At 41.1% G+C, this 23,264-nt stretch overlaps 1 protein-coding gene across 7 annotated transcripts in view; it reads right to left on the bottom strand.

Annotated features, from left to right (window-relative positions):
- The window catches only part of tcf4 (transcription factor 4), a 172,807-nt gene that overhangs the window by 44,842 nt on the left and 104,701 nt on the right, over positions 1-23,264 (bottom strand). The window contains exon 1 of one of the 7 annotated variants that reach the window (XM_015045453.1): positions 21,273-21,670. The exons of 5 other annotated variants lie outside the window; for them this stretch is intronic. In XM_015045453.1, the coding sequence (XP_014900939.1) occupies positions 21,273-21,341 (69 nt within the window). In that variant the 5' untranslated portion in view covers positions 21,342-21,670. Of the gene's footprint in view, positions 1-21,272; positions 21,671-23,264 lie in introns of those variants that run through there. One more of the 7 variants, XM_015045454.1, reaches the window with a different exon arrangement.

Here is a 23,264-nt window from a genome sequence, read left to right as displayed (position 1 = left end):
AAATATTTCAGAGTTTCTTTAGATTCTGACGTGAATCTAAAATCCAAACAGATCAGAACCGTGTCGTCCTTCCTCCTCCTCCTCTTCCTCTCAGGCTGAACAGGATCATCAGATGTTCTGGACCGTGAGCCGCCAGAGGAGGCGCCACCAAACGGCTCCAAACGCCGGCTGACGCCGCGCCGCCGCCATGTCCTTCAGCGATTCTCAACAGCCTGGTTTCACTTTCATCTCCAGTTTATTCACCAGAAAACAAACTAAACGTCCGTAAAAACAATTTGTGCTAAAAGCCAGATAATCACCAGAAGCACAAAAAACTCAATTTCTACCTGGACTGAAACGCAGAAACTACTAAAAATATAAAATACCACGACTGTCCAGTAGGGGGCGAAAGTATCAAACCTCCTGACTTATCAATAACTGATGATTTTTACTGATTCAGACACGCTGTCCAAACTGCGGCTGAAACAGAAACAGGAAGTCCTTCAGTCCTTCAACCTGAGAAAACCTTTATAAATACTTTTACTCAACTATCTCAGATTAACTGATGTCTTCAGATTAAGATCTTCTGAAATGGAAAATGTTTGGCGTAACAAGGTATTTCTTCTTCTCCACATTTTACTTTGATTTTAACTTCACTGAAGGCAACAACATCCAGCAATGCCTCACACAACAAACGCCATAAACGTCTAAACATTAAAAGAAAAGTTTTGGTTTTGTTGTTGAGACATTTTTCTAGACCAACAAACTAGAAACATTCAATCCAAATAGTTAGAAAATTTTACTAATTGGTTTTGCAAAATATTTAAGCCATACAATAAATCGATCTTTTCTACTTTGATGAAAATAATGTTGGTTTAAATCATAAAAATGACAAATGTGCAGCAAAGTTATTTAACATTTTAACTGGAAAAATCCACCTAGAAAGTTTCATTAAGTTCTCTGAAAAAATCCCTGATCTGATGCACAAAAACGCGTCGACAAAGACAAATACGGAGAGAAATTAAGGAACAAAAGATGAAGAACGGTAAAAATCTGGAAAACTTTTTAAATTTTTAACAGATTTTCCTGCTTCTGGAAAAATGACCTCAGATTTTAAATATATAAATACGTCACTATGTAGGAAATGAAACAAGCGGAGAAAAGACAGTCAGAAGGTCACGCTTCGTGTTTTCATGAAGAGAAATCGTTTTGTACGGAGCCTGAATCCTGCCAAAACCCAGCGACATCTTGGATGTTGCTTACTGTCGTGACTCTGAACCTCTGAGCTTTTTCCCGTCTCCGTCCATCCAGAGACTGACGTGGGAAAACGAATCAAACGGGCCGCAGACGATCCAAACCGCTCCGGTCCGGAGCAGGAGGAGCGGGCGGGGCGCAGGACGGGTTCTGCTTTTTAGATGGATTTTTATAGCGGAGAGCTGAGCCACGGCCTCTGAATCCTCTGAAGGTTAATTATGTTCCTGATTCAAAACACATGGAGGTGTGTGCGTGTGTGTGTGCCTGTATGTGTGTGCCTGTGTGCGTATGCGTGTGCATATGTGTGCATGTGTGCATGTGTGTGTGTGCATGTGTGTGTGTGTGTAAAAGCGGAAGGAAATCCCACCCACCACCTCCAAGCAGAGGCCTTTATTCTACCAACCTGCAATTGCACTAATGTGAACCAGATGTGAGCAGTTTTGAGCCTGATGCCTAATTGAGTCCATATGACGAAATATGGAGGCAGAAAAAACAGACCATAGAAAAATGATCTTTGAAATTATAGATAATTTGATTGGATTTATTAAAAACTAAACCTCAGACTTCAGGTTGTTTTGTTAAACTTTGATTTGCACCATGTAAACAGATCCTGCACAGCTTTACATTATAACTCCATAAGTGTCACTTTTGATACATGTTTTCCAGCAACAACCTGAATAATGAACTTAATTTCCTCAAAAATCTGACATACAGAACATAATGCGGTTTAAGGAACGAAACATAACTGATAAATTACCTCAGATGCCTGATGTATCAATTATGATACAATAAAAAACTAAATTCTGCTTATATTTGGTAATAAAACAATGAAAATGTAAAAAAACATCAAATTGTTATTCCTTATATCAGGCTAAATGGTTAGAAACAGATAACTCTGTGCACCGCCAATTTAAAGAAACACCAGCTTTGTAGCTAGCCTAGGCTAATGCTAAAGTGCTAGCTTCATCATAATCCACATGCTCCATAATCTCCTCTATATCTAGTTCTCCACCGTTTAGTTTTGCTCCCACATGTTTGTAGTTTGAGTTATTGGGAAAAATAGAGAGGAAATGAAAGTGCTGTGTAAACAGTCTTCACCCACTTCAAAGAGCATGAGAATAAATGTCTAACTAGCTGAAGTATTTTTAATAGTCTATAACCAAACTTCAACACAGATGTTGAATTTTATTCAACTGAAAGCTTACAAAACAACCAAGTAAATTAGCACTTTACTTGGCTGTTTTAACTTCATTAACTTGGGGAAGCTAAGTGAGCTAACTGTTTTCAAAGCTAGCAACAGCGCTAAATGAAAAATTACCCCTGCTGTTAGCGTATCGACTTTAAGATGATTTTCACTAACAGACGCTCAAACGGAGAAATGGGAGTAAAGCAGGAAATGGATCCATCCTTCCAGACGGATGGATGCTTTGACTAACATTTCATTCAAACTAACATTATTTAAAGTTTGGACAAAAGTTTTAAAAAGTTAAGACAAACTGCCAAAATGTTCCAGTACGTTTAATTTCTTATAGGATTCCTGAGAAAACCGACCGGTGTTTTCTCCACCTGCATAGAGGAACATCCACCATCTGTTGCTGCACACTGCTGCTCAGCAATTTAATTCGGATCAAATCTGATTTAAAAAAATGTTGCATTTGGGTCGAGTTTGTTAATTTATTTTTTTTAAGTCAGGTTTTGGTCAGATTTGGTGTAAAAGATGGATTTCGGTCCTTTTTGGCAAAGAAAATCAGATTAAGTCTATTTGTATTTGGTAAAAAAGTCAAATTTGTTTTAAAAATTTTAATTTGGGTTGAGTTAGCCTGCTGTGTTAGCGTAGCCTTAAACCACATGAAAGGCAGGCTTGCAGATAAAAACTTAATTTTCTTTAGCTTGCCTGGTGGATCTGCTTAAAGCCTCCATGTGTTTTAGAAAACCTGACCTAGTTTGGTACAAGAGCAAACCGAAGACATGAAACGGTTTTAAGACGAGGCCCAGAAAAACTCAGAAAAACTCAGAAAACTCAGAAAAACTCAGAAAAACTCAGAAAAACTCAGAAAAACTCTGGATCCGCCACTGCATCAAGCTGGAGACAGCGAGGTGGAAAGTGTGCAAAATTCAACTTTAAAGATTCACAAAAAATAACAAGCAGAGAGAGAGAGAGAGAGAGAGAGAGAGAGAGAGAGACAGAGCAAGAGAGAGACAGAGAGACAGAGAGAGAGAGAGAGAGAGAGGGAGGGAGGAGAAACATCAAATAACCAGACAGAAACGGGGCACAAAGAGAGCAAATACACTCACATCTGCAAAAATACTTGGGTGTAATTGAAAACATGCAGCCCCTTCACACACTCACAGAGTTTCATGGACCGACGCATTCCTCAGCTCACTTCGCGACACACACACACACGCGCAGCTCCCTGTGGAGCTCCGGCTTCCTGAGGCTTGATTAGAGCCCCCTACGTGAAGACAAGTGGACTCAGCATGTGTGTGTGTTCGAGCGCGTTGCACCTGTGACTGAAGGGGGGGTCGAGTCACTCAGACAGAAAACACCGGGGGTCCGGACAAAGAAACACAGAAAGTGTGTGACACGAGTCGGTGGGAGACGTTTGGAAACTGGACTCTGGTGAAGCTTCTCCTTAAACAGAACCGGATGAAGAAGTAGCCTGGTGGTTTTCACTTTAAAACAACGACAGAACAACGCCGAGCGCGGCGTTAAGGACCAGAGTCCGGTTCGGTGTGAATCGGATCAGTAAAACCAAACTCTGGTCCTACAAACAGTCTGGGTTCGGCTGAAGTGGTCTGAATGTGAACGCCAAGTGGACCAGAGACCGCTCCAAAAGCAGGAAGTGGACTACAGCGCAGGGCATTCTGGGTAAATACAACCAAAACAAATGCTAGCCTAGCGCTAGCCGGAGAAATGACTCAAGAATCACTAAAATCTGACTCCATTTTTATTTACATCTCATAAAGAAGGAAGATGCAGTCAGTGAATTTTCTTTTCAAACATTCACTAAAGAGGCGCTCTTATTGTATTATAGGCAATAAAATGTTTATTTTACAATTTCAAAAGAGATGAATTGTTTGTCTCTAATATATTTCTAATATTGCATAAAAAACGCTGCAGATGAGCCAATTTTTTAATTTATTTACTAAAATAGTAGTTGCAGCGTTAGAGAAAAGTACAGCTAAAACGCTTCCAAACGTGTCTGTGTGTGTGTGTATATATATATAGATACATGTATATATGTGTGTGTATATATAAAACAGTAACAGCAGTCAATATGTTTTGAGTTTGTTGGGAGTAGTTATGGTTACAAGGATCTGTGATGACGCTGATTTGTGCACCAAGGATGCAGCATTCTGTCACAAGCTGAAGAAAATACTTTAAAAATGTAACAATCTGCATTAATAACCTGGCCACATAGGTGTTGGTATCATGTCAGGTGGATCCTGATGTGTTCAGGCAGCAGACTGTTCATCTATTATTCACCAGTTCTCTCCCAGTTAGAGGCTCTTCTCCTCTTTAGCTCGGCTGAAGGTTTCGTCTCCATCTGAGCCGCTCGGTTAATCAACGCCTCCACTGGGTTTTATCCCACAAAGTTTTACACATCATTTTACAGTTTGCAGCCTCATTCAGGACACTTTCTATAACAACCAGCAACATTTCAGACAGATTACGTTCCATGATTTGTCAAATCTGGATTACCAAAACAGAAATACGACCTTTCAGAACGTCGTACTGATGATCCTGTTGTACATGTGAATAAAGGCGTCATCAGCATAGAAATGAGCTTTTTAACTACCAACATGTTGAATTAAACTGTGATGAAACAACAAACGATGGTGATACCATAGTGATGAGAACATCAACTGTAACCAACCCACATCCTCCTTCTTCCATTCGTTCAACCATTTTCTCAGAGACCATCAAGCTGGTCAAACTCATTGCTGGCCTGCACAAGAATTAAATCATGACATGAAACCAAATATTGCATGTTGCTTTTTCAGGATGTAGAAAATGAAAGAAGACATATAATATCAATAAATATTGTTTATCAGCCAAACTGCAATACTGATATCGGTATGGGCCAAAATTTAATTGCTGTTGCACTGCTGGTGATAAAGATTGAATAAACGAAGCCGCTCCATTCTGCACCAGCAAAGAAAATTCATAATCTGTTTATTTTCCTCAGTTGTTAAGTATTTTTATGATTTCATCGTTTCTCACAGTTGGAGACAAAACGTTCCCGTTATGGATACAAACAGAACAACAAGGCTACCAAACAACCGGAATCTGTTCGATTCACTTTGAGCCACGAAACGAGGGAAACATGAGCCCAAATAACAGAATAAAACCTGATGGGAGCAAATGTTGAAGACGTCTCACCAGATGTCAAAAATAAAACCAAAGACTGGATTAAAGAATAAACAACCAGAAAAAAGGAAAGTCCAGAAGCAAAGAGACATAAAAGCAGCAGCAGAGGCAGCAGAGCGTCCGGTTGTGTGCCATGTTTACACTGCGGCCTGTAAATGGATTCAAGATGGCGTCTGGTCCTGCCAGGAGCCACCAGATCAAAGCCTCAGACAGCCAGTGATGTCACAGCTCTTTAATTGACCACTAATTACTCTGAATTAGCTGGAGGATTGTGTGTGTCTTCAGAAGTGCTATATCTGTTGGCACTGGAGCTGCTCCACAGCTTTCAGCCTCTAAACTTCTAATTCTGCATGTAAACTGCATCCGCTGTGATTTAAACTGCCGTTTCTCTCAGGAGCCAGCTGCCTCCAAGGTCACATGATTAGCAAACAAAGTGTTTGATTTCCACTCTGACGCCTCAGAGACATGAAAACCAACAGCCAGAGCACACCACCTGGTGGTGGCAGCATCATGCAGGGTCGATCTAAACCCAGCAGGAAGGAGATGTTAAGATAACTGGACTGAACTTGTCAGGCGCTTTCCAGTCGATTTAATTATTAGGTGCGTTGCTCAGAGGCACATGGACAGAAGGAATCTAACCAACAACCTCCTGATTACAACACGACTACTCCACCGTTCTGTGAACGTCGGACCGGCCCACCGGGTAATGTCCCGAGAGAATGGCCTAGTTAAAGCCCAGTTGAGAATCTGTGGCATGAGTTAAAGGTTTGAGTTCACAGATTCTCTCAGTCCAGAGCGAAACAAATAGCCTGTTAGCAGCTAATGTGGGCGTCAGGTTGAAATCGGCTGCGGTTTCATTTTGCATCATTTTCCTTCTACTCTGTAGAGTAGAACAGCATCTATTGGTCTATTTCATAAAATCCCATATTTCATAAAACACATTTAAATCTGTGGCTCTCACAAAACAACACATAAGGGTGTGAATGTGTCTTTGAGTCAATTTCTTTCTTGATCTAAAGTTTCATAAAAGCAGAATCTTTCATTTCTGTGCAGGCAGGAAACTGGGCAGCTGGATTTCCATGATGGGAAACATAATGTGGCTTCATGGCAGGAAATACGGAGAGGCCTGGGGGAGAAAGGCCGCCAGAGACGATACGAAGAACCCAGGTCCTTTCAGAGATCCACTCTGAGAGATCCGGTCTGCTGAGAGCTGCTGCTGATCACTGAGACCAGAGAACCCGGCAGAACCAGACAGAACCGCCACCCAGACCAGCTTACTCCAGACCGCCTTCATGATGTCTCTCCTTTCGGTCTATTAATGATTTAAAGTTAATCCACGTTTCCACTAAGTGCATCTTGTATTAATCAGGACTTTTCAGCCGTTTCTCTGGTTTCTGTTTTTCTCTCTTCCTGCAAACAAACTAGACAAACTAGTGATAAATTTGAACTTACTCAAAACAGACACAAAAACGATAGCTATGTTTGTGCACAGAATGCTCCTAGCATTGCATGTCTTAGCATTGGAAGTTAGCCAATGGGAAGACAAGCATCATCCATCCAGTTAGCGATAAATTTAACTCATGGTAGAAACAAGAAAGCTAGCTGGCTAGATTTTTGTACAAAATGCATGTAAGATTGTTTGGGTTTTCAACAGAAGAGAGATTTAAAATAAATTCAAAGTAATTTCGGATAAAGCTAGCTAGCTAGCATTTTGCAGCGAATGCTGCTATCATCGGATGGTTTGGCAACAGAAGTTATCCTGTTTGGCGAAGACAAACGTTATCCGGCCAACTGGAAATAATTTGTGCTTAGCTCATGGTAGCTAAACCTGGACCTGAACCAGCTAGCAAAGACACATTAGCAGCTAGTTAGCGGTAGCCTGAACCACCTTGAGTCACAGGACACAACGAAAGTGACTCAAACATTTACCTGGCAGAAAAGTTTCAAATTAAGAAATTATACACAACAGATTAATTAGTCCTGCCATGACTAAATAATATCTACATAAATCTAAAGCCTTGCATGCGCTCGCCCTGTAACCTGTAGAAGAGCCAGATCAGCTCGATTAGCTGAAACCACAGAACGTTTTGAAATGACTGACAGGGAATTCGCTACGTCTGCAGTTTGTTCTCCATTTCTTTAAAATCAACAAACTTTACTCCGTGTTTCTGATCACAGCAGCAGAAGTGACTCGACACACACACTCAGATTAACAGAGTGTGTGTGTGTGTGTGGGTGTGTGTGTGTGTGTGTGTGTGTGTGTGAGCACACAGGTTTTCCAGGCCGGAGAACAAAAACACTTCTCCACAGGTGACCGCTCTTTACGAGTCTCCTCCACGATCGTTTTTATTAGCCGCCCGTTTTTCTTTTAACTGCCAGGATTTTTTTTTCCTGGCGAAGCCGACATGCAAACGCTTTTTTTCCTCCTTCTTCTTCTTCTCTTTCTCCCCCACCGTCTCTCTTTCAGCGGCTTCCTTTGATTTAATTACTGCCACATGCTGCCGACTGCCAGCCGTCGTTAGCGAGAGGACGGCCTCGACCGACCAACGCAGGGAGAGAGAGAGGGAAACACTTCAGATGGTTTAAAGGATGAAACAGCAAGGAAGGAGGGAAGAAGAAAGGATGGAAGGAAGGAAGGAGGGAGTAAGGAACGAGGAAAGAAGGAAGGAAAGGAAAGACGAAGAAAAGAAAGAAGGATTGGAGGAAGAAAGGAAAGAAGGAAGGATGAAAGGAAGGAGGGACGAAGGAAGGAAGGAAGACAGGATGTAAGGATGGCTCAAAGGGAGGAGTGATGGATGACAAAAAGAAAGACTCCTCCTCTTCCTCCTCCTCTTCCTCTCCAGTGGTGACTGGTTGTTGGTCTGCAGCCATTTGGCCGCCTGACAGCTCATTAAGTTGTTTTATAAATAATCAATGATGAAGTAATTAACAAGTCTACACACACACACACACACACACACACACACACACACACACACACACACACACACACACACACACACACACACCTGCCGTCCGACAGGCAGCCCAGTTTAAACTGGTTTCCAGTTGCTGTGGAGCCTCATGATGGTTCGTTGGATCATCCATCGTTTTTAATAAATAAAAATCTGATTCCATTTCCAATGTAGAAAATAAACAAATCCAGAGATTTTACCCACAATTCCACGCTCCTATCGTTCATAATCCGTCCTCTTTCATCCAGTTTTCTGATCCTCATTAACGACTAAAGTCTCATTTTAAATAAACACATTTAGTTTAATTAAAACACCTCAGACCTCTGACAGTAACAGATATCTGGTGATTTCATGTCTATATAAACAACAGGAAGTCCCTCATTGAGTCTGTCTGTCATATTTTAAAGAAACTTTAGTTGGTTTGTATGTTTTTTCTTAATATTTTATTATTTTGAACATGGAACAGGAAGCATGCAACACATTAAGCAGGTGGGAAACTAAATGAACAAATAAAATATATATCTTCAGTTTTAAACCCAGCAAATTCAAAACAAACAAAAATAATCTGAATACAGACATTCGTCCTGCCTGACAGCCAATCAAATCGCCCGTCACATGGCGCTCAGCCAATCAGACGTCAGCTCTGTCGGGGCGAGAACAGCAGCGGTAAATAAACAAAACGTCTCCTCCTCTAAGATGGCCGCCAGAGATTCATCTCAGAAAGTTTGGGAGCACTACAACCGTTTCGCCGGGACTCCGTTGCCAAGGCAACACACCAGCTGGCACCAAAAGAACCCCGTGCCAAAAAAGCTAAGATGGCCGCCGCTGCATGTTAATTATTGAAGCTCAGAGCAGACAGGCGGGCAGAGCCAGGAGGCGGGCTGCGCGCCGAACCTCGATCCCAACGCTAAGATGGCCGACGGAGGGCGACCTGTGACCAGCTGCTTCAGGTCAGAGGTCAACCCGAACCCCAGAAAATCAGAAAATAGATTAAATTAGATCCATTAGTTCATCAGGTGAATGAAACGTTTAAAGTTTTCACACCGCTTAAACATTAAACCACAAACATCAGGTTCCTTCATTTTAATCTGAAAAACCAACACAAACAGGTGCCAGATACTGAAAGCATTTCAATATTTTTCCCCAAAAATAAATCTGAAAAGTGTGGTGTGCTTCTGTTTTCAGCACCCTGAGTCAGCGCTGTCTGCACCGGCTTTGAGCGTCTAGAAAATGAGGTTTTAGTCTTTATGAAACAGATCAAACTCCATCAGGCCAGATGAAGATCATCAGTGAACAGAACTACACAATATGAGAAAATATCGCAATATTACTGGTAAATATTGCGATATCAGCTGTGAAATCTGCCTTTTTCTTTCATCCTCTCTTCCTCATCTGTGTTTCCATCACTGTGACCTTTAACCCCTTAGGCAATGTAATCAGTGTCCAGTGTGAGCATATGCTACACTGGTCTTTGGTCTGGACTTTAACTAGGCCATCTGATAGTATCTCTGGCTGTACATTTGGCCTAGTTTTCCTGCTGGAAGGTGAACAGTCTCACGTTTTCTTCTAGGATTTTCCTGGAGTTAGATGTTTGGATCAAACCAGACCAGCTTCCCCACAGCATGATGCTGCCGCTACCATATGTCATGGTGAAGGTAGTTGGTTACAAAGGAGGCTGAAATCTCAGGAAGATGTGCTGAGGTGTGCGGCTGTGACCAAACCGTTTAAATGGAGTGAATACTTCTGCAGTTTAAATCAAACCAATAAAACAATGAAACTGGAAATAAAATGAAAAATAAGAGATATTGTGAAAGTACTGGTGAAAATGAAAAATAAACTTTAGGTCACATTGGATAACCAAATAAGAAAGTTATTTGTCACATTAATTACTTTAACAAGACATTTATATATTTCTATACTTTTTAGTAATTTTGGCAGGACCAGTCCTCCATACGTTTCCTCTGCAGGAGCTTTAACCTTCACATTTCCTGTTGAGTCGACCTTTTAGCCGCCACTGAATGAGGAGTTGATATTTTGTGAAGCAGAATTAAAACTTTAGAGCCTGAAAAACATTTAAAATCATTTTTCCTTTGGATATTTTTCATTTCGCTCATTTTTATGACTTTCCAGTAAAATCAGCAGCACAGCCACATAAAACCTCACTTAATCCTTCGTCTCCGTCATCCTGGGTTTGTGAGAATCTTAACCTCTGACCCCGCTCCTGCTGCGCAGCCATTACGCCGGCGTTACATCACCGGATGTTTTCAGACTATGAAAGGTTTTTATGGAGTCAGATCCCTGGAACCGCAGCTGAATTTCATTTCAAATTAACAGGTTTCCTTTGCTTTTAAACGCGTTTCAGAGAGAATATTTGCTTATTTGCCTAAAAATAGACAAGACAGACACAAAGAGACTTCCAGATGTCCTTTTATCATCCGTCCTAGAAGTTTTAACTCAGTCCAGCTCTTCTCTTCTGTCTGATCCCGGTTCAAACCCAACAAGCAGGAAATTTACGCAGTGAATTTTTGGGCGAAAGCATCAGCAGTGGGTGAGCGGAGGATTAAATCACCTTAAACCCAACATCTGATTCTGATCGCAGCCGGTTCCCCTGATCCACTGAGATGTTAATGAAGATTAAAAGTCTGAGTCACGGCCCCGCGGTTCTGTTTCCACCAGACTCATCCTGGTCGTCTTCATGAGAACAAACAGTAAAATCATCATCTGGACTTTCCTGCCATCAACTCTAAAGACGCTCCGACTCGTTCTTAGTCAGAGTCTGGGACCAGGGGAGCCCCCCACAAGCTCCACGTAACCCTTCAGAGGTTTATCTGCAGTAAATTAGCTTGTTTTTAGCTGTGCTTCATGATACGGAGGACTGACCCTGCCAAAAATTGGTAGTAAAAACTAAAATAATAAACAGGTTCATATTTTTTTTTGCAAAGTCTTAGTTTGTAGTACAAATGTCTTGGAATGCTTAGAAGAACATTTTTAGCAAGAAATTGTAGCTTGTTTTAAGTCAACAATTTCTTTGTATTGTTGGAAAAATAATATTTCCACTGGCAGATTATTTGATCGCTAAACTGCTGAATATGAAGATTCATTTAAAACTAAACACTTTCTTGCACAATTTTCTGAAAAAAAAAAAAAACTCAACTGTTTGAGGTTTTTCAGTGTAGTTTAGTTTTATTTTGCTGTGACTTTTTGTTCACACGTGGAAATTAAACTGTAAATATTTGAAAACAACAACATGAAAGCAGTTAAATCGATTCAGATCCAATTTTCAGAGACAGGTTTAAACTTATCTACTGTTTGGTGTAATTTAGCTCCAAAAACGGTGAAATTTTCTGACTTCTTTTACCAAAATCAAAATTTATTCAATGAAAATGTCAAAATCTTGATTTTTTCTTTAACATCTGAAGACAAAATGCGGTAACACTATTTGAAGGGGGTTGAATAAGACTGTCATGACACTGTCATAAACATGTAATAACACCTGTCATGAACATGAATAAGCCTTCATGAATATTTATGACTGTTGTCATAAAACGTCATTCGGTAAATTATGACACTTTTAATACAAAGTTGACATTATTCAAAATGTCTTTGTTATGACAAATTGGCATTAAAAAAGAAATCATTACTGATATAAATTTGTTATAAAAGTATTACTGATTACACTTTAAAAATTAGGTAACTATGTTATTAAAGGTAAAGTTTAATCAGTAATGATTTTTTGGTTAATGTCAAGTTGTCATAACAAAGACATTTTGAATAATGTCAACTTTGTATTAAAAGTGTCATAATTTACCGAATGACGCTTTATGACAACAGTCATAAATATTCATGAAGGCTTATTGATGTTCATGACAGGTGTTATGACATGTTTATGACAGTGTCATGACAGTCTTATTCACCCCCCTTCAATTAAAGTGTTAGCCAAAATGCAAACAAAAGTTACAACACACTGTTCCCAGTATTCCCAGTAGCTTTGTGTTTTAAATGTAATTTTTCTACAACGTGGCAAAAAAATCATGGCAGAAAAAATAATGAAAGATAAAACATGCTGCGCTTTGATGCTAATGCGTTAGCACCCATAGCTTAATTTGATGTAATTTCTAGTCAAAGTTCCAGCATATATAAAGAAAGTCGTTAGAATAAAACTTGAGTTGATTGAAAAACATAAATTTATGTTTAAAATTGTGGCAAAACATCATGAATTCACTAATAAATCAATATAAAAGCATAAAAACTAAAAACTACACATGAAAATCACCATTTACTGCAAAACAAAGCAATAAAACACAAGATCAGGTTGAGTTGAAGCAGGAAGCCAAACGGAGAAAAACTCTGTCAACATTTAAGTCGGCCATTTTTAATGACGCAGCGACATGAAACACCAAAACTGATGATCCTCCTTTCCATCTGAACACTCAGAGAATTTAATTTAAAGATCAGTTTCACACAATAAATGCCTTAAACAGAACCCAGCTGACAAAACATCCATCCAGTGGAGATTCTGGTTCTACATGGAGACTATGAAGAGGCCTAGTCAAAGTCTGGACCGAAATCATGATGTAGCAGCTAGAAAACCCTCCAATGTGACTCAATCAAATTGTTAAAGACTCATTACTACTAATGACCAGAAATACACGACATATCGGCACTAATATCTGATCAAACGATATTGGTAATTTATAAACAACCAATATTTATACCCATTTTGTTTCTGGCTGTTTTTTTCTCAAAATGTTGAAAGAGTAGAAAAACGTAAATACTGCTAAATATTGGTTCTGGTTCTAAACATCATGTTTCATCTGTTGGAGGAACCAGCGATTCGGTTCAGGGTGTCCTTACTTTCTCATGAAGTCGGGTTGGACAGGAAGATTTTCCTCCAATAAATGAAATTATTATTATTGTGTTAACTGTGGAACATCAGCCATCGGTTGATATTCATCTATCAACACAAAGATTTGACAATCAGCCAGAATGTTCCAACATTTTCAGACAAAAGTAAATCGGTATCGGCTGATCAGTCTTCAATGATCGAATGGAAACTTCCAGTCTGATGCCGTTTTCCATGTTTTTCTTGGATGATTTTTAACACTTTTCCTCAGCTCCTTGTTTATGCACAATCAATCTGAGCAGCAAATGAGAGCAGATAAGCGTGGAGGAATGAGCCCTGTGACCCTGACGAAGCACCACAGAAGAAGAAGCAGCAGCGTGGAGACAGTGGAGCCTCTAATAGCCAACATATGGAGGCGCGCTGGTTGCCAGCAATACAATCAGGACTGCATTATTTGGCCCACGCTGGAATAATAAAGGAGTCAGATCAAAGAGCTGATTACTGCAGCGCTGCAGGATCCTTCTCTGTTTGTTCTTTATGTCGTTCTTTATTCCTCTTTGTTGTCTTTGATTCTCCTCCTCCTCTCTCTGCGATCAGGTACAGCGCTAACGCCGACCATATGGACGCATCTATCACCGCAACATCAATGCGGCGCTGCAGGACGCGCGTCGTCCGGCCGCATGCTCTGGGTTTTCTGAGATGGGAGATAGAGACGGACGGCAGGAGGAGAAGCGGATTTCACTCTGCTTGGTTTTACTTTACGGTTTCATCGCCTCCCAACATGGCGGCTCTGCTTCACGCTGCTCATCAAACATGGAGGTTCTGAGTTCTGGTCGGATCCACATGTTTCAGCAGGTCCTCCACTTTAACGTACAAAATATGATCACCATGCAAATTAGAGTAACTACGCTCATAACTTTGACCACCAGATGTCAGCAAAGTGCTTCCACTTGGTATGTGTGGAATTTGCATCAACCAGCATTAGAGGAAAAAAACTGGTTTTAATATAAAACAACCGTCTACAACGAGTGATATCCATGGGTCAGATAATAATCAGCTGTTATCAATGTTTTACTATTTTTGTTAGTTTAACAGATTTGTGTAAATTTACCAGTAGATGGAAAAATATGTTCATGGAATAAAGAGTTTTGCACAAAGTGATTCAGGAGAAAATGGAGATTAGAGCAACCGGAAAAATCTAAACCTCAGGATTTTCTTTCTTTAATCTCAGAATCTGAACTTTAATCTCAGAATTATGATTGTTGTTATCAAAGACTTTTGGTTTTAATGTCAGAATTTTCGGACTGGGATCTTGAGATTTTTTGACTAATCTTAAAATTCTGATTTAAATGTCAGAATTTTGAGTTTAATCTCAGAATTTTGAGTTTAATCTCAGAATTTTCTCACTTCAATTTCAGAATTCTGTATTTAATTTCTGAATGTTGTCTTTATTTTTAGAATATCGACTCTAATCTCAGAATTTTCTGATTGGAGTCTAAATTTTCTGTCTTAGTTTCTGAATTGTGACTTTAATCCCAGAATAATTTCAGCTGCAGTCATCGTCTGCATCAGCAGAGTGACGTTAAACACCTGAAGGCGGCGTTTTAATGGCCGCCATCATCAGCGGCCCAAAGCCCGGTGTCGGGTCGGTTCCGGCCCGGTGCCGAGCGGAGCGGGCCGAGCTCAGCCCACCGGCTCTGGGTTAGCAGTTTGCTTCTCTTGTTGTTTAAAGTGTGACAGCTGTCTGGTGTTTATCAGCGAGTCCATGCAGCCTCGCTAACAGCATGACTGACCCACTAAACACACACACACACACACACACGCCCTAAACAAAACGACAACAGCCCCATTTTTCCACTGCGATAATGCAGACTGGGAGGCTTGTGTGTGTGTGTGTGTGTGTGTGTGTGTGTGTAGGAAAGTGGAGTGCTGTGAAGCGGAGTGTTTAAAATGGTGTCTTCCACACAGAAACACACACAGCTCTGCTTTCATCTCCAGCCAAAAACCTTAACTTACTTAAGCTCGTGTTTCTGCTGTGAAGCCCGAGCTCAGCACATGTGAGAACGGGCTTTAGGTCCAAAACACACACACACACACACACACACACAGAGCGGTGTTTCCAGCTAACGTAGCTAACGGGGAAACGGCAGCAGCAGAAACCGAACGCCGTCCGGCTTCAGGAACCTGAAGGAGGAAAAGCGTCGGAGTGACGAGCACCTGGGAAGGTTTTGATAAAACTGAATTAACAGAAAGATCCAAAACCAGCGGAAATAATCCATAATCCACAAATCTATCACCAATACAAGCCCTTACTATTATCATAAAACAATTTCTTAAACGTGGAAACCAACTGGTTTCATCAGGTTACGTTTTATTTTAGCACCTGGAGAGACGCACCAATCAGATTTTTACTGGTTTTGTTTCAGTTCTGATCTGCAGATTAAGACTAAAAATCTGCCTCAGATTATTCACACCCAGGTAGATTAGAGTGACACAGATTCAACCAGTCAGTTTGAATCTGGGAGAAAATGAAACAAGGAGCTCAAAAAAAACAAAAAAAAAACATGTTTTATTATAAAACAGCACATAGAAAATCATTCGTACCCGCCTTAATTATCAATAGAGATTAGATATCAGATGATTACCAACTGATTGGTTTTAGGACTTGACAGTTTTGAAATTTGTGTCTGATGTTTTGAAAACTTAAAATCTGAGTTAACTGGTTGATCTCATGATGTTAGTATCCAGTAATCTCATCGTGATCACACGATTTCACCTGATCGTTGCTGAAGTCACAGCGATCTGATCTGATCTGAATGATCTGAGCTAATCTAATCTAATCTGATCTGAATGATCTAATCTAATCTAATCTAATCTGATCTGAATGATCTGAGCTAATCTGATCTGATCTGAATGATCTGCATGACTCAAAGTCTGGCCTCTGCACCATCACCCTCATCTCAGCTCCATCCAGCAGACTCATCACTTCCACTCCCAAGCTGCTAAAATTAAAATATGAGCTTAAATCTCATTTAGGATTCAGAAAATGATTTAAATACTTAAATCAGAAAAGCAACAATAATTTTATCTGATTAACTTCAGTAAATTTGTTGCTTTGAAACGAATCGATGTAATGAAATCTTTTCTGTCAGCAGAGAAACGATCGAACACGAGGCCGTGGGCATTGTTTCCTAATCCGCCTGTCGCCACGGCGATCAGCAGATCGGACTCACCGCTGCCAAGTCTGCACATTTCCAACATGGCCGCCAGAGAGGGCGTGTTCCAGGAACATCGCTCGGCGCCGGTCCGGCCGCGCGCCCGGAGCCGGACCTGCTCCTCGCAGGTCGCCATGGAGATTCCCAGCTATCCCAGGAATGCAGATGGATTCTGCGGCCCACCTTCCCATATGGGACACACACACTGTCCAGGCGTGTGTGTGTGACGTGCATGGTCAGTGTTTTGGCAGCTGTGACCTTGCACTCTGAAGTCAAGGGCTTAAAACTGAGTAAAACGGAGCGGCTCCGTTACAAAGAGCCTCATTCAGCAGCTGGTCGCTCCGGAGCAACAAATATTCCCCAGATCTGCATTTCTGCTGCAGATTCCTGCACCAACTGAACTCCAGATCGCTCAGTTAGAGCCGATCATCCAGAGCGATTCAATATTTACAGCTTCAGAGGCTGATTCACCTTCAGCTGATTTAACTCACATTTTCCCCAAATCTGCTTTTTATTTTCCACCGTCGTCGTTTCCTCCAGAGCGACTAAGTCCAACCCGTTTCATCCCGACCCGTCCATCCAACTGGGAAACACGCAGGGAGGGAATAGATATACCAAATATTACGGCTCAACTGTGGGTAGTAAAGACGCTCTGACGGTTCTGATGTCGACAAATGATTTTAACCATTTATCAAGGAAAACCTATCAGTGGAAATTCTGCAGATTAAAGTTGAGATTACTGCAGATTTTTAATGTTTTCTGATTTCAGATTAACTGGGAAAACCAACAGAAATTCAAACCATCTGCTGTAGAAAACCAAAACCTGTCCCAGTATTCCCAGTGCTTCCTGCTGGAAACAAATAACTTCCAAATTATTCCTTTAAAATCAGACTGGATGGGTGTAAATCCACACATCATCATTTTTCATTTTCAGCTGACGACCAAAAATAAAAACATGAAGTGATTTTGGATTAAAGGAAAATATTATTATTATTATTCACAGAAATATTTTAACAGATGAAATGATCCTTATGAAGCCCAGCGGAGCAACATTCCTGCCAGACGAGTGTGTGTGTGTGGGGGGGGTCCAGCGTTGCCATGGTTACATGCACTACAGCTTCCGGGTCACGAAAACCCGAGAAACTAAAGATGAAATGGAAATTCTGTCCCGCCATCCGGGGTTTTTCCTTCGTCGTGTTTCTGATCCGAGAAAAAAACGAGAAAAAAAAGAAAAACAAAGATCTTTGAAAACGCAGAGCGGGACGATCCAGGAAACGAATGATTAAAGTCCGCATCACTTCCTGGCAGCAGGTTTCCACACGTCGACCCGGCAGGTGTCGGTTTGGACCCGGGCCAGCGCTCGGCCCCCTTCAGCCCCGACTCACTTTAAAACATTAAATATTACAGGAAAACGAGCCTGATGGCTTCAAAACCAGCTTTTAAAACTTAAATATTACATTTTTATGTTAGGAAATGACAAAAGACTAAGAGAAACCTGCATAAGAATAACTAAAATAATTAAAATTATGAATCTATAATATTTTATCATCATCCAGGCATTTAAAGTGAATTAAATGTATATTTTAAACATGATCACTCCTGATTTTCCTTAGATTCATAATGGACTGATTAGAAAACATTAATATTTTTCTATTTTATTTTTAAAATGCGATAAAAACGTTTATTTCTGCCTCTAAATCTAACATCAGGAAATGGAAACAGAAATATTTCTCTGCCTCTGAAAACATTAAACACAAACAATAAATAACCAGAATCAAAACTCTGGTTATTAATCTGCAGCATCAGATTTTTAAAATCATTTGTTTCTGTCAGGAAGTGAAGGAGGAACAGAAAAACAGCTTCATGTTTCTAATGCAAATTGTTTTAATGCAATCTCAAATTATTCCCACTCTTCTTAATATTCATCGTAAAAAACAATAAAAATCACAGAAACCAAAACATCTTATTGGTTTGAGGCTGGAGGGCCTCCGAACCATCGCCCTAATCTGTAGAGCTGACTGAAGTTTCCTTAGTGTTGATGATGTAACGCTGAACTTGTTCCGGAAAGAAATAAACCCGATTGGTTCAAACTTCACCACACACACACACACGCATGTGTATATATATGGTTGTGTGTGTGTGTGTGTGTTTGGTGTATCTGTGCACATCGGCGGCATCAGTGTCAGATAATCTGATGCGGTGGGATTAAGTTTAAGCCTGAATGATGTGTAAGGCTTTAACTGGACCAGACGGAGGATGACACACACACACACACACACACACACACACACACACACACACACACACACACGGCTTAAAGCACCCAGAGGAAACCCGACTGACCTGGACATCCACAGACTCTCGTTCTGACCGTTTCTGCAAACGGACCATGATTCTCACTGTAACCAAGATACCTTCAAAATAAAAGCCTGAGCCGAGGCCGACGTGTTCAGAGATTAAATAAAAAATGAGGAAGAAAAACATTAGGAATAAAATTTAAACTGAGAATAAAATATTTCTGAGACTCCAGCAGATGGAGGCGCTCACACACACACACACACACACACACAATGCGTCTATTTATAAAGTTTTAATTGCATAACATGCTGTGCTCCAGCCTCCCGGCCCACAGGATGTCCGCTCCTACTGGACCTCGCCGCCATGAACCAGAGCATCCAGAACCGACACTCTAAATGAAGGACCCGTTCATAACTGATTATCTGTTCACTCATTTAATAATAAGGAAAAGCAGGAAAAAATGCAACTGAAGAGAAAATAAAAATCTTTTGGGTGAAGTTTCCTAAAGCAGAATTTTTTTTTTTTTTCCAGAATTAGGAATAAAACATTTTCTAAAAGCAGGTTTATGAAATGATGTTATTTAAAACGAGGGACTAGAAGCAGCTTTCTCTCTGGGCCTGAGCGGAGAAGCCGATCGGGTCGGGTCGGCTCCAGGACTCTCCTAATTAAAACGGTCTGAATATTCAAACGCCGCGTTAGCATCACAAAGCCGCTGCCGGCCGCCTCAGCACCAGGCCTTTTGTTTTTAGCCCGGGTTCTGCTGCCTCATTAAGCCGCGGGAGCTTAAGTTAGAGAGCCGACAGCCGAGGCCTCGGCCCTCCTCTTCCTCCTCCTCCTCTTCCTCCGCTCCACGCCGAGCCTCGCTGCTTCTCCCCCAGCTTCTCTCTTTTTTAAAACCTGCCCCAGTTTCCTCCTCGCTCCGCTTTCCCTTCATTCCAACCACAACCTGCTTTTTATCCAAGACCCTGAAAAATCAGAAACGTTTCAGGAGCAGCGGCTGAGTTTGTCCGTCTGCCAGCAGACAGCGGGCGTAAACAGGCGGAGGGGCGAAACCTGAAAGCAGCTTGGCACCGGATCAACACCGACGGGCACAATGTGCCATCCAGCCGCCAAACAAAGCGCCGGAGCCACGCGGGCAGGGGCCCGTCTGCAGGGGCCCCGCCGCAGCCGGCCGCTCCGGCTCCGAAGCACAAAGACGGAGCGAGAACACGAGAAGAAACGAAGTCCGGATCGCTTCGAGAAGAGTTCACATCAGACTCCACGTGTCAGGATTAAAAACAGATTAAAATAAAATTATTTGGTTTAAAAAGCAACAGAAAGCATGAAAAACACTAAAGAAATCCAACTTTTGTTTTTTTAAATATATTTGAATTTTGAGAACAAATAAAAAAATAGTTTTAAAGTCTTTGGCCTCGTTTTTGTTATTTTCACCCTGAAGTGGACGGATACTTCGCTGACAGGTGGATGTGTAGGAAATCCCAGTGCACCTGTGACTTGAAGGCACCGTCCCCCCCACTCTAAACGACTTCCTGGTGTTTTACAGGTGGGGGTCACAGACGGGGTCACAGGAGGTCAGACGGCTCATCAGGACCATTTTCTCACGTCTGCTTCAGGAGCTGCGGGAAACATTTTCACTTCCCACAAATAAAAATAACAAAATTAAATAAAACATGCTTAAAAAAATCTAACCAAATAATCAGATTAAATGGTGTGGATTTAATTAATCTGGACGAGATTTGGGCCTATTTGGATGGTATGAACACACACACACACACACACACACACACACATTTATGTTTAAATAAAAGCATAAACTGAATTAAATGTTTCTCTTTATTCATTCTTATTTTATATTAAATGTGTTAATTTTCCACATTTATTTCAGTTTGTTTTGTATTATATTTTTAAAAGTAAAACCCACTGAGTGTAATCAACAACTCATTTACATTAAACAGAAGAAAATAAGTTAAAATTTGAATCAAATCGCTTTTGATTCGTTTTGTTTCGTTTTCCGTCCGTTTAAGAAAATTGGAAACGGAAAAACGAACCTCGGACTAAAACATCACTAATGTTTTCCGTTTTCCTGTATTTTACCGCAAATGAATTTAAAAATAATCATTTTAAAAAGTGAAACTATGAAGGAGTGTTTTAGAGATTCTCCCAGCAGGTTTTTCTCGTTATTCCCCGCTGCGTTTTTTCCCATGCAGGAGGAATTAAAGCGCACTCCTCCTCCTCCTCTTCCTCACCTTCACACCTCCTCTACCTCTCCTACCCTCCCTCCTTCCCTCCCTCCTCCTCCAACCCTTCCAGGACGGGAAAACCAGGCGGGATGACAGGGATGAGGAAGCTTTCCTTACCGCTTTGCCGTTGTAGTAGTACATGAGGGAGCTGCCTGTCATCCCCGGGATGGTGTAGGCACAGTACATGGCTCCGGTCCTCCAGCGGGAAGCGCTTTTATTTCGATTTTTTAGATTTTTTTAATCAATATTATTAAAATTTGTTCCGGTTCTGTCGGGTCCCTGCAGTCAGTCAATCCCCCCTCCCCGGCTCGGTTCGGTTCGTCCTCTCCAACCCGTGTCGCGTCTCGTTTCTTCTTCGTCTCCGTAATTGGGAACTTTTCTGGTTTGTTGTGATCTCAAAGTGTCGCCGCTCCGCTCGCGTGCTCCTCCTGCCTGCGCGCGGTCAATTCCTTCAGTTGCATTTTCCCATATGGCCGCGCCGAGGCACGCGGAATATGCAAAGTAGTTAGAGAGAGAGAGAGAGAGAGAGAGAGTGAAGCAGTCCCTCCTCTTCCTCCCCGCTCCTCTCACACACGTGGAAAAAAGTCCGCGCACGCTCAGACGCTCGCGGACACTCTTTCAAGTTTCCACATTAAATCTGGAAGCCATCTTTCCTTCATCATCGTCCGTGTCTCGCGCCGAGCTGCAGTTTTGCCGCGTGCCTTTGAAGCGCGCGTTCACTTTTCTTTTTTCAGCTGAACTCTGAAGCGCAGGGGCGGAGTTAGCGTCCCGGGGGCCCAGGGCGGGACAGACGCAGGGGCCCCAGACGGTGTTTTCACCTTGAACTGAATATTTTAATTTATCTATTTTTTTCTACAACAAACTAGAGATTTTTTTCTGAAAATTATGAGAATAAAGTCATGATATTAGCATAATGTAGACAAAAAGTTAACAGAAGAAAGACATAAAGTTAAAATAAAAATTAATTTAATGAGAAAAAAAAATCTTGGATTTAATCTGACATAACCAGCTCAGTAAATGTGGTTCTTTTTTTCTTCTTTTGTAAATAATCAAAATTGATCCAATTGTTTCAAATAATTTGATTATGGAAAAATTATTTCCTTACACCAGAGTATAACTTCATAAGATGTTCAACATTCATCACTTTGATTTGTATTCATTTTTGTTGAGGAATTCCCTTAAAACTATGAATTAATATTTATAAAATTCCTTTAATTACTAATTTTTATGGAAATGTATAAAGAATGGGAGGCCTTGAGACAAATATGCTGTTTTTCTTCCTTTGTCATATCCATCCATCCGTTTTTCTTAATATTTCTAACAGTTTTTATCAAATCCATTTTCTTTAGAACAATCTAGATTTCCTTGGACTTCCCCAGAGTTCTGGGTACCGTTTGGTCCAGTAAAGAGAACCCGTCTCTATTTCCCGTCTGTCTCCAATATTTCGATGTCCATTTAAAAATCACATCCAGATGCAGGTAAACCATCTTACAGGAGCTGGAGGTTCTGGCCTACAGGGGGCGCCATTAGCGCCTGACTGTTGCTCGTGTGTTTCTCTGGTAATGAAGCCGAGTAGCTGGGATTGTTCAGCTTGGCCTTTCATCCTCTCCTAACTCGTTCAAACAGGCGCCGAGAGGAGCTGCTCTAGAATCACGTTTCACCCAGACGTGTCAGCTGGCGTCCCGGAATGAAAGGTAAACGATAAAATACCAGGATTAGTCTGACTGACACCAGGATTCACACGGAACGATCTGGATCCAACGCTTTATGGAAGACATGGAGGAAAATTATCCTTAAAATGTTCCTGAACTTTATGACAGATCTGGACTTTTGCTTCACGTCTTTATGGAGAAACATAAAAAGCTTTTTTCTATATTTCCACACGATGTTGGCGTTCTGACTCTGACGGCAGCTTCAGATTAAAAATAACAAACCAGCAGGTTCCTAAAGAACATGAGCCTACATCTCCCAGAATGCAATGCTTCATCAGAAGTTTCCTGCAGCAAAGCTGAACGGCAGCGAAACACGTCACAAAGTTCTTAACAGCTTTGGTCTGAGAGCAAGAAAAGCAATTTATTATCCATCCATCCATCCATCCATCCATCCATC

Source organism: Poecilia latipinna, unplaced genomic scaffold (assembly GCF_001443285.1).
Source record: "Poecilia latipinna isolate Pla-1442-1.1 unplaced genomic scaffold, P_latipinna-1.0 Scaffold727, whole genome shotgun sequence".
Lineage (NCBI taxonomy): Eukaryota > Metazoa > Chordata > Actinopteri > Cyprinodontiformes > Poeciliidae > Poecilia > Poecilia latipinna.
This window is presented reverse-complemented; position numbering and strand designations above follow the sequence as displayed.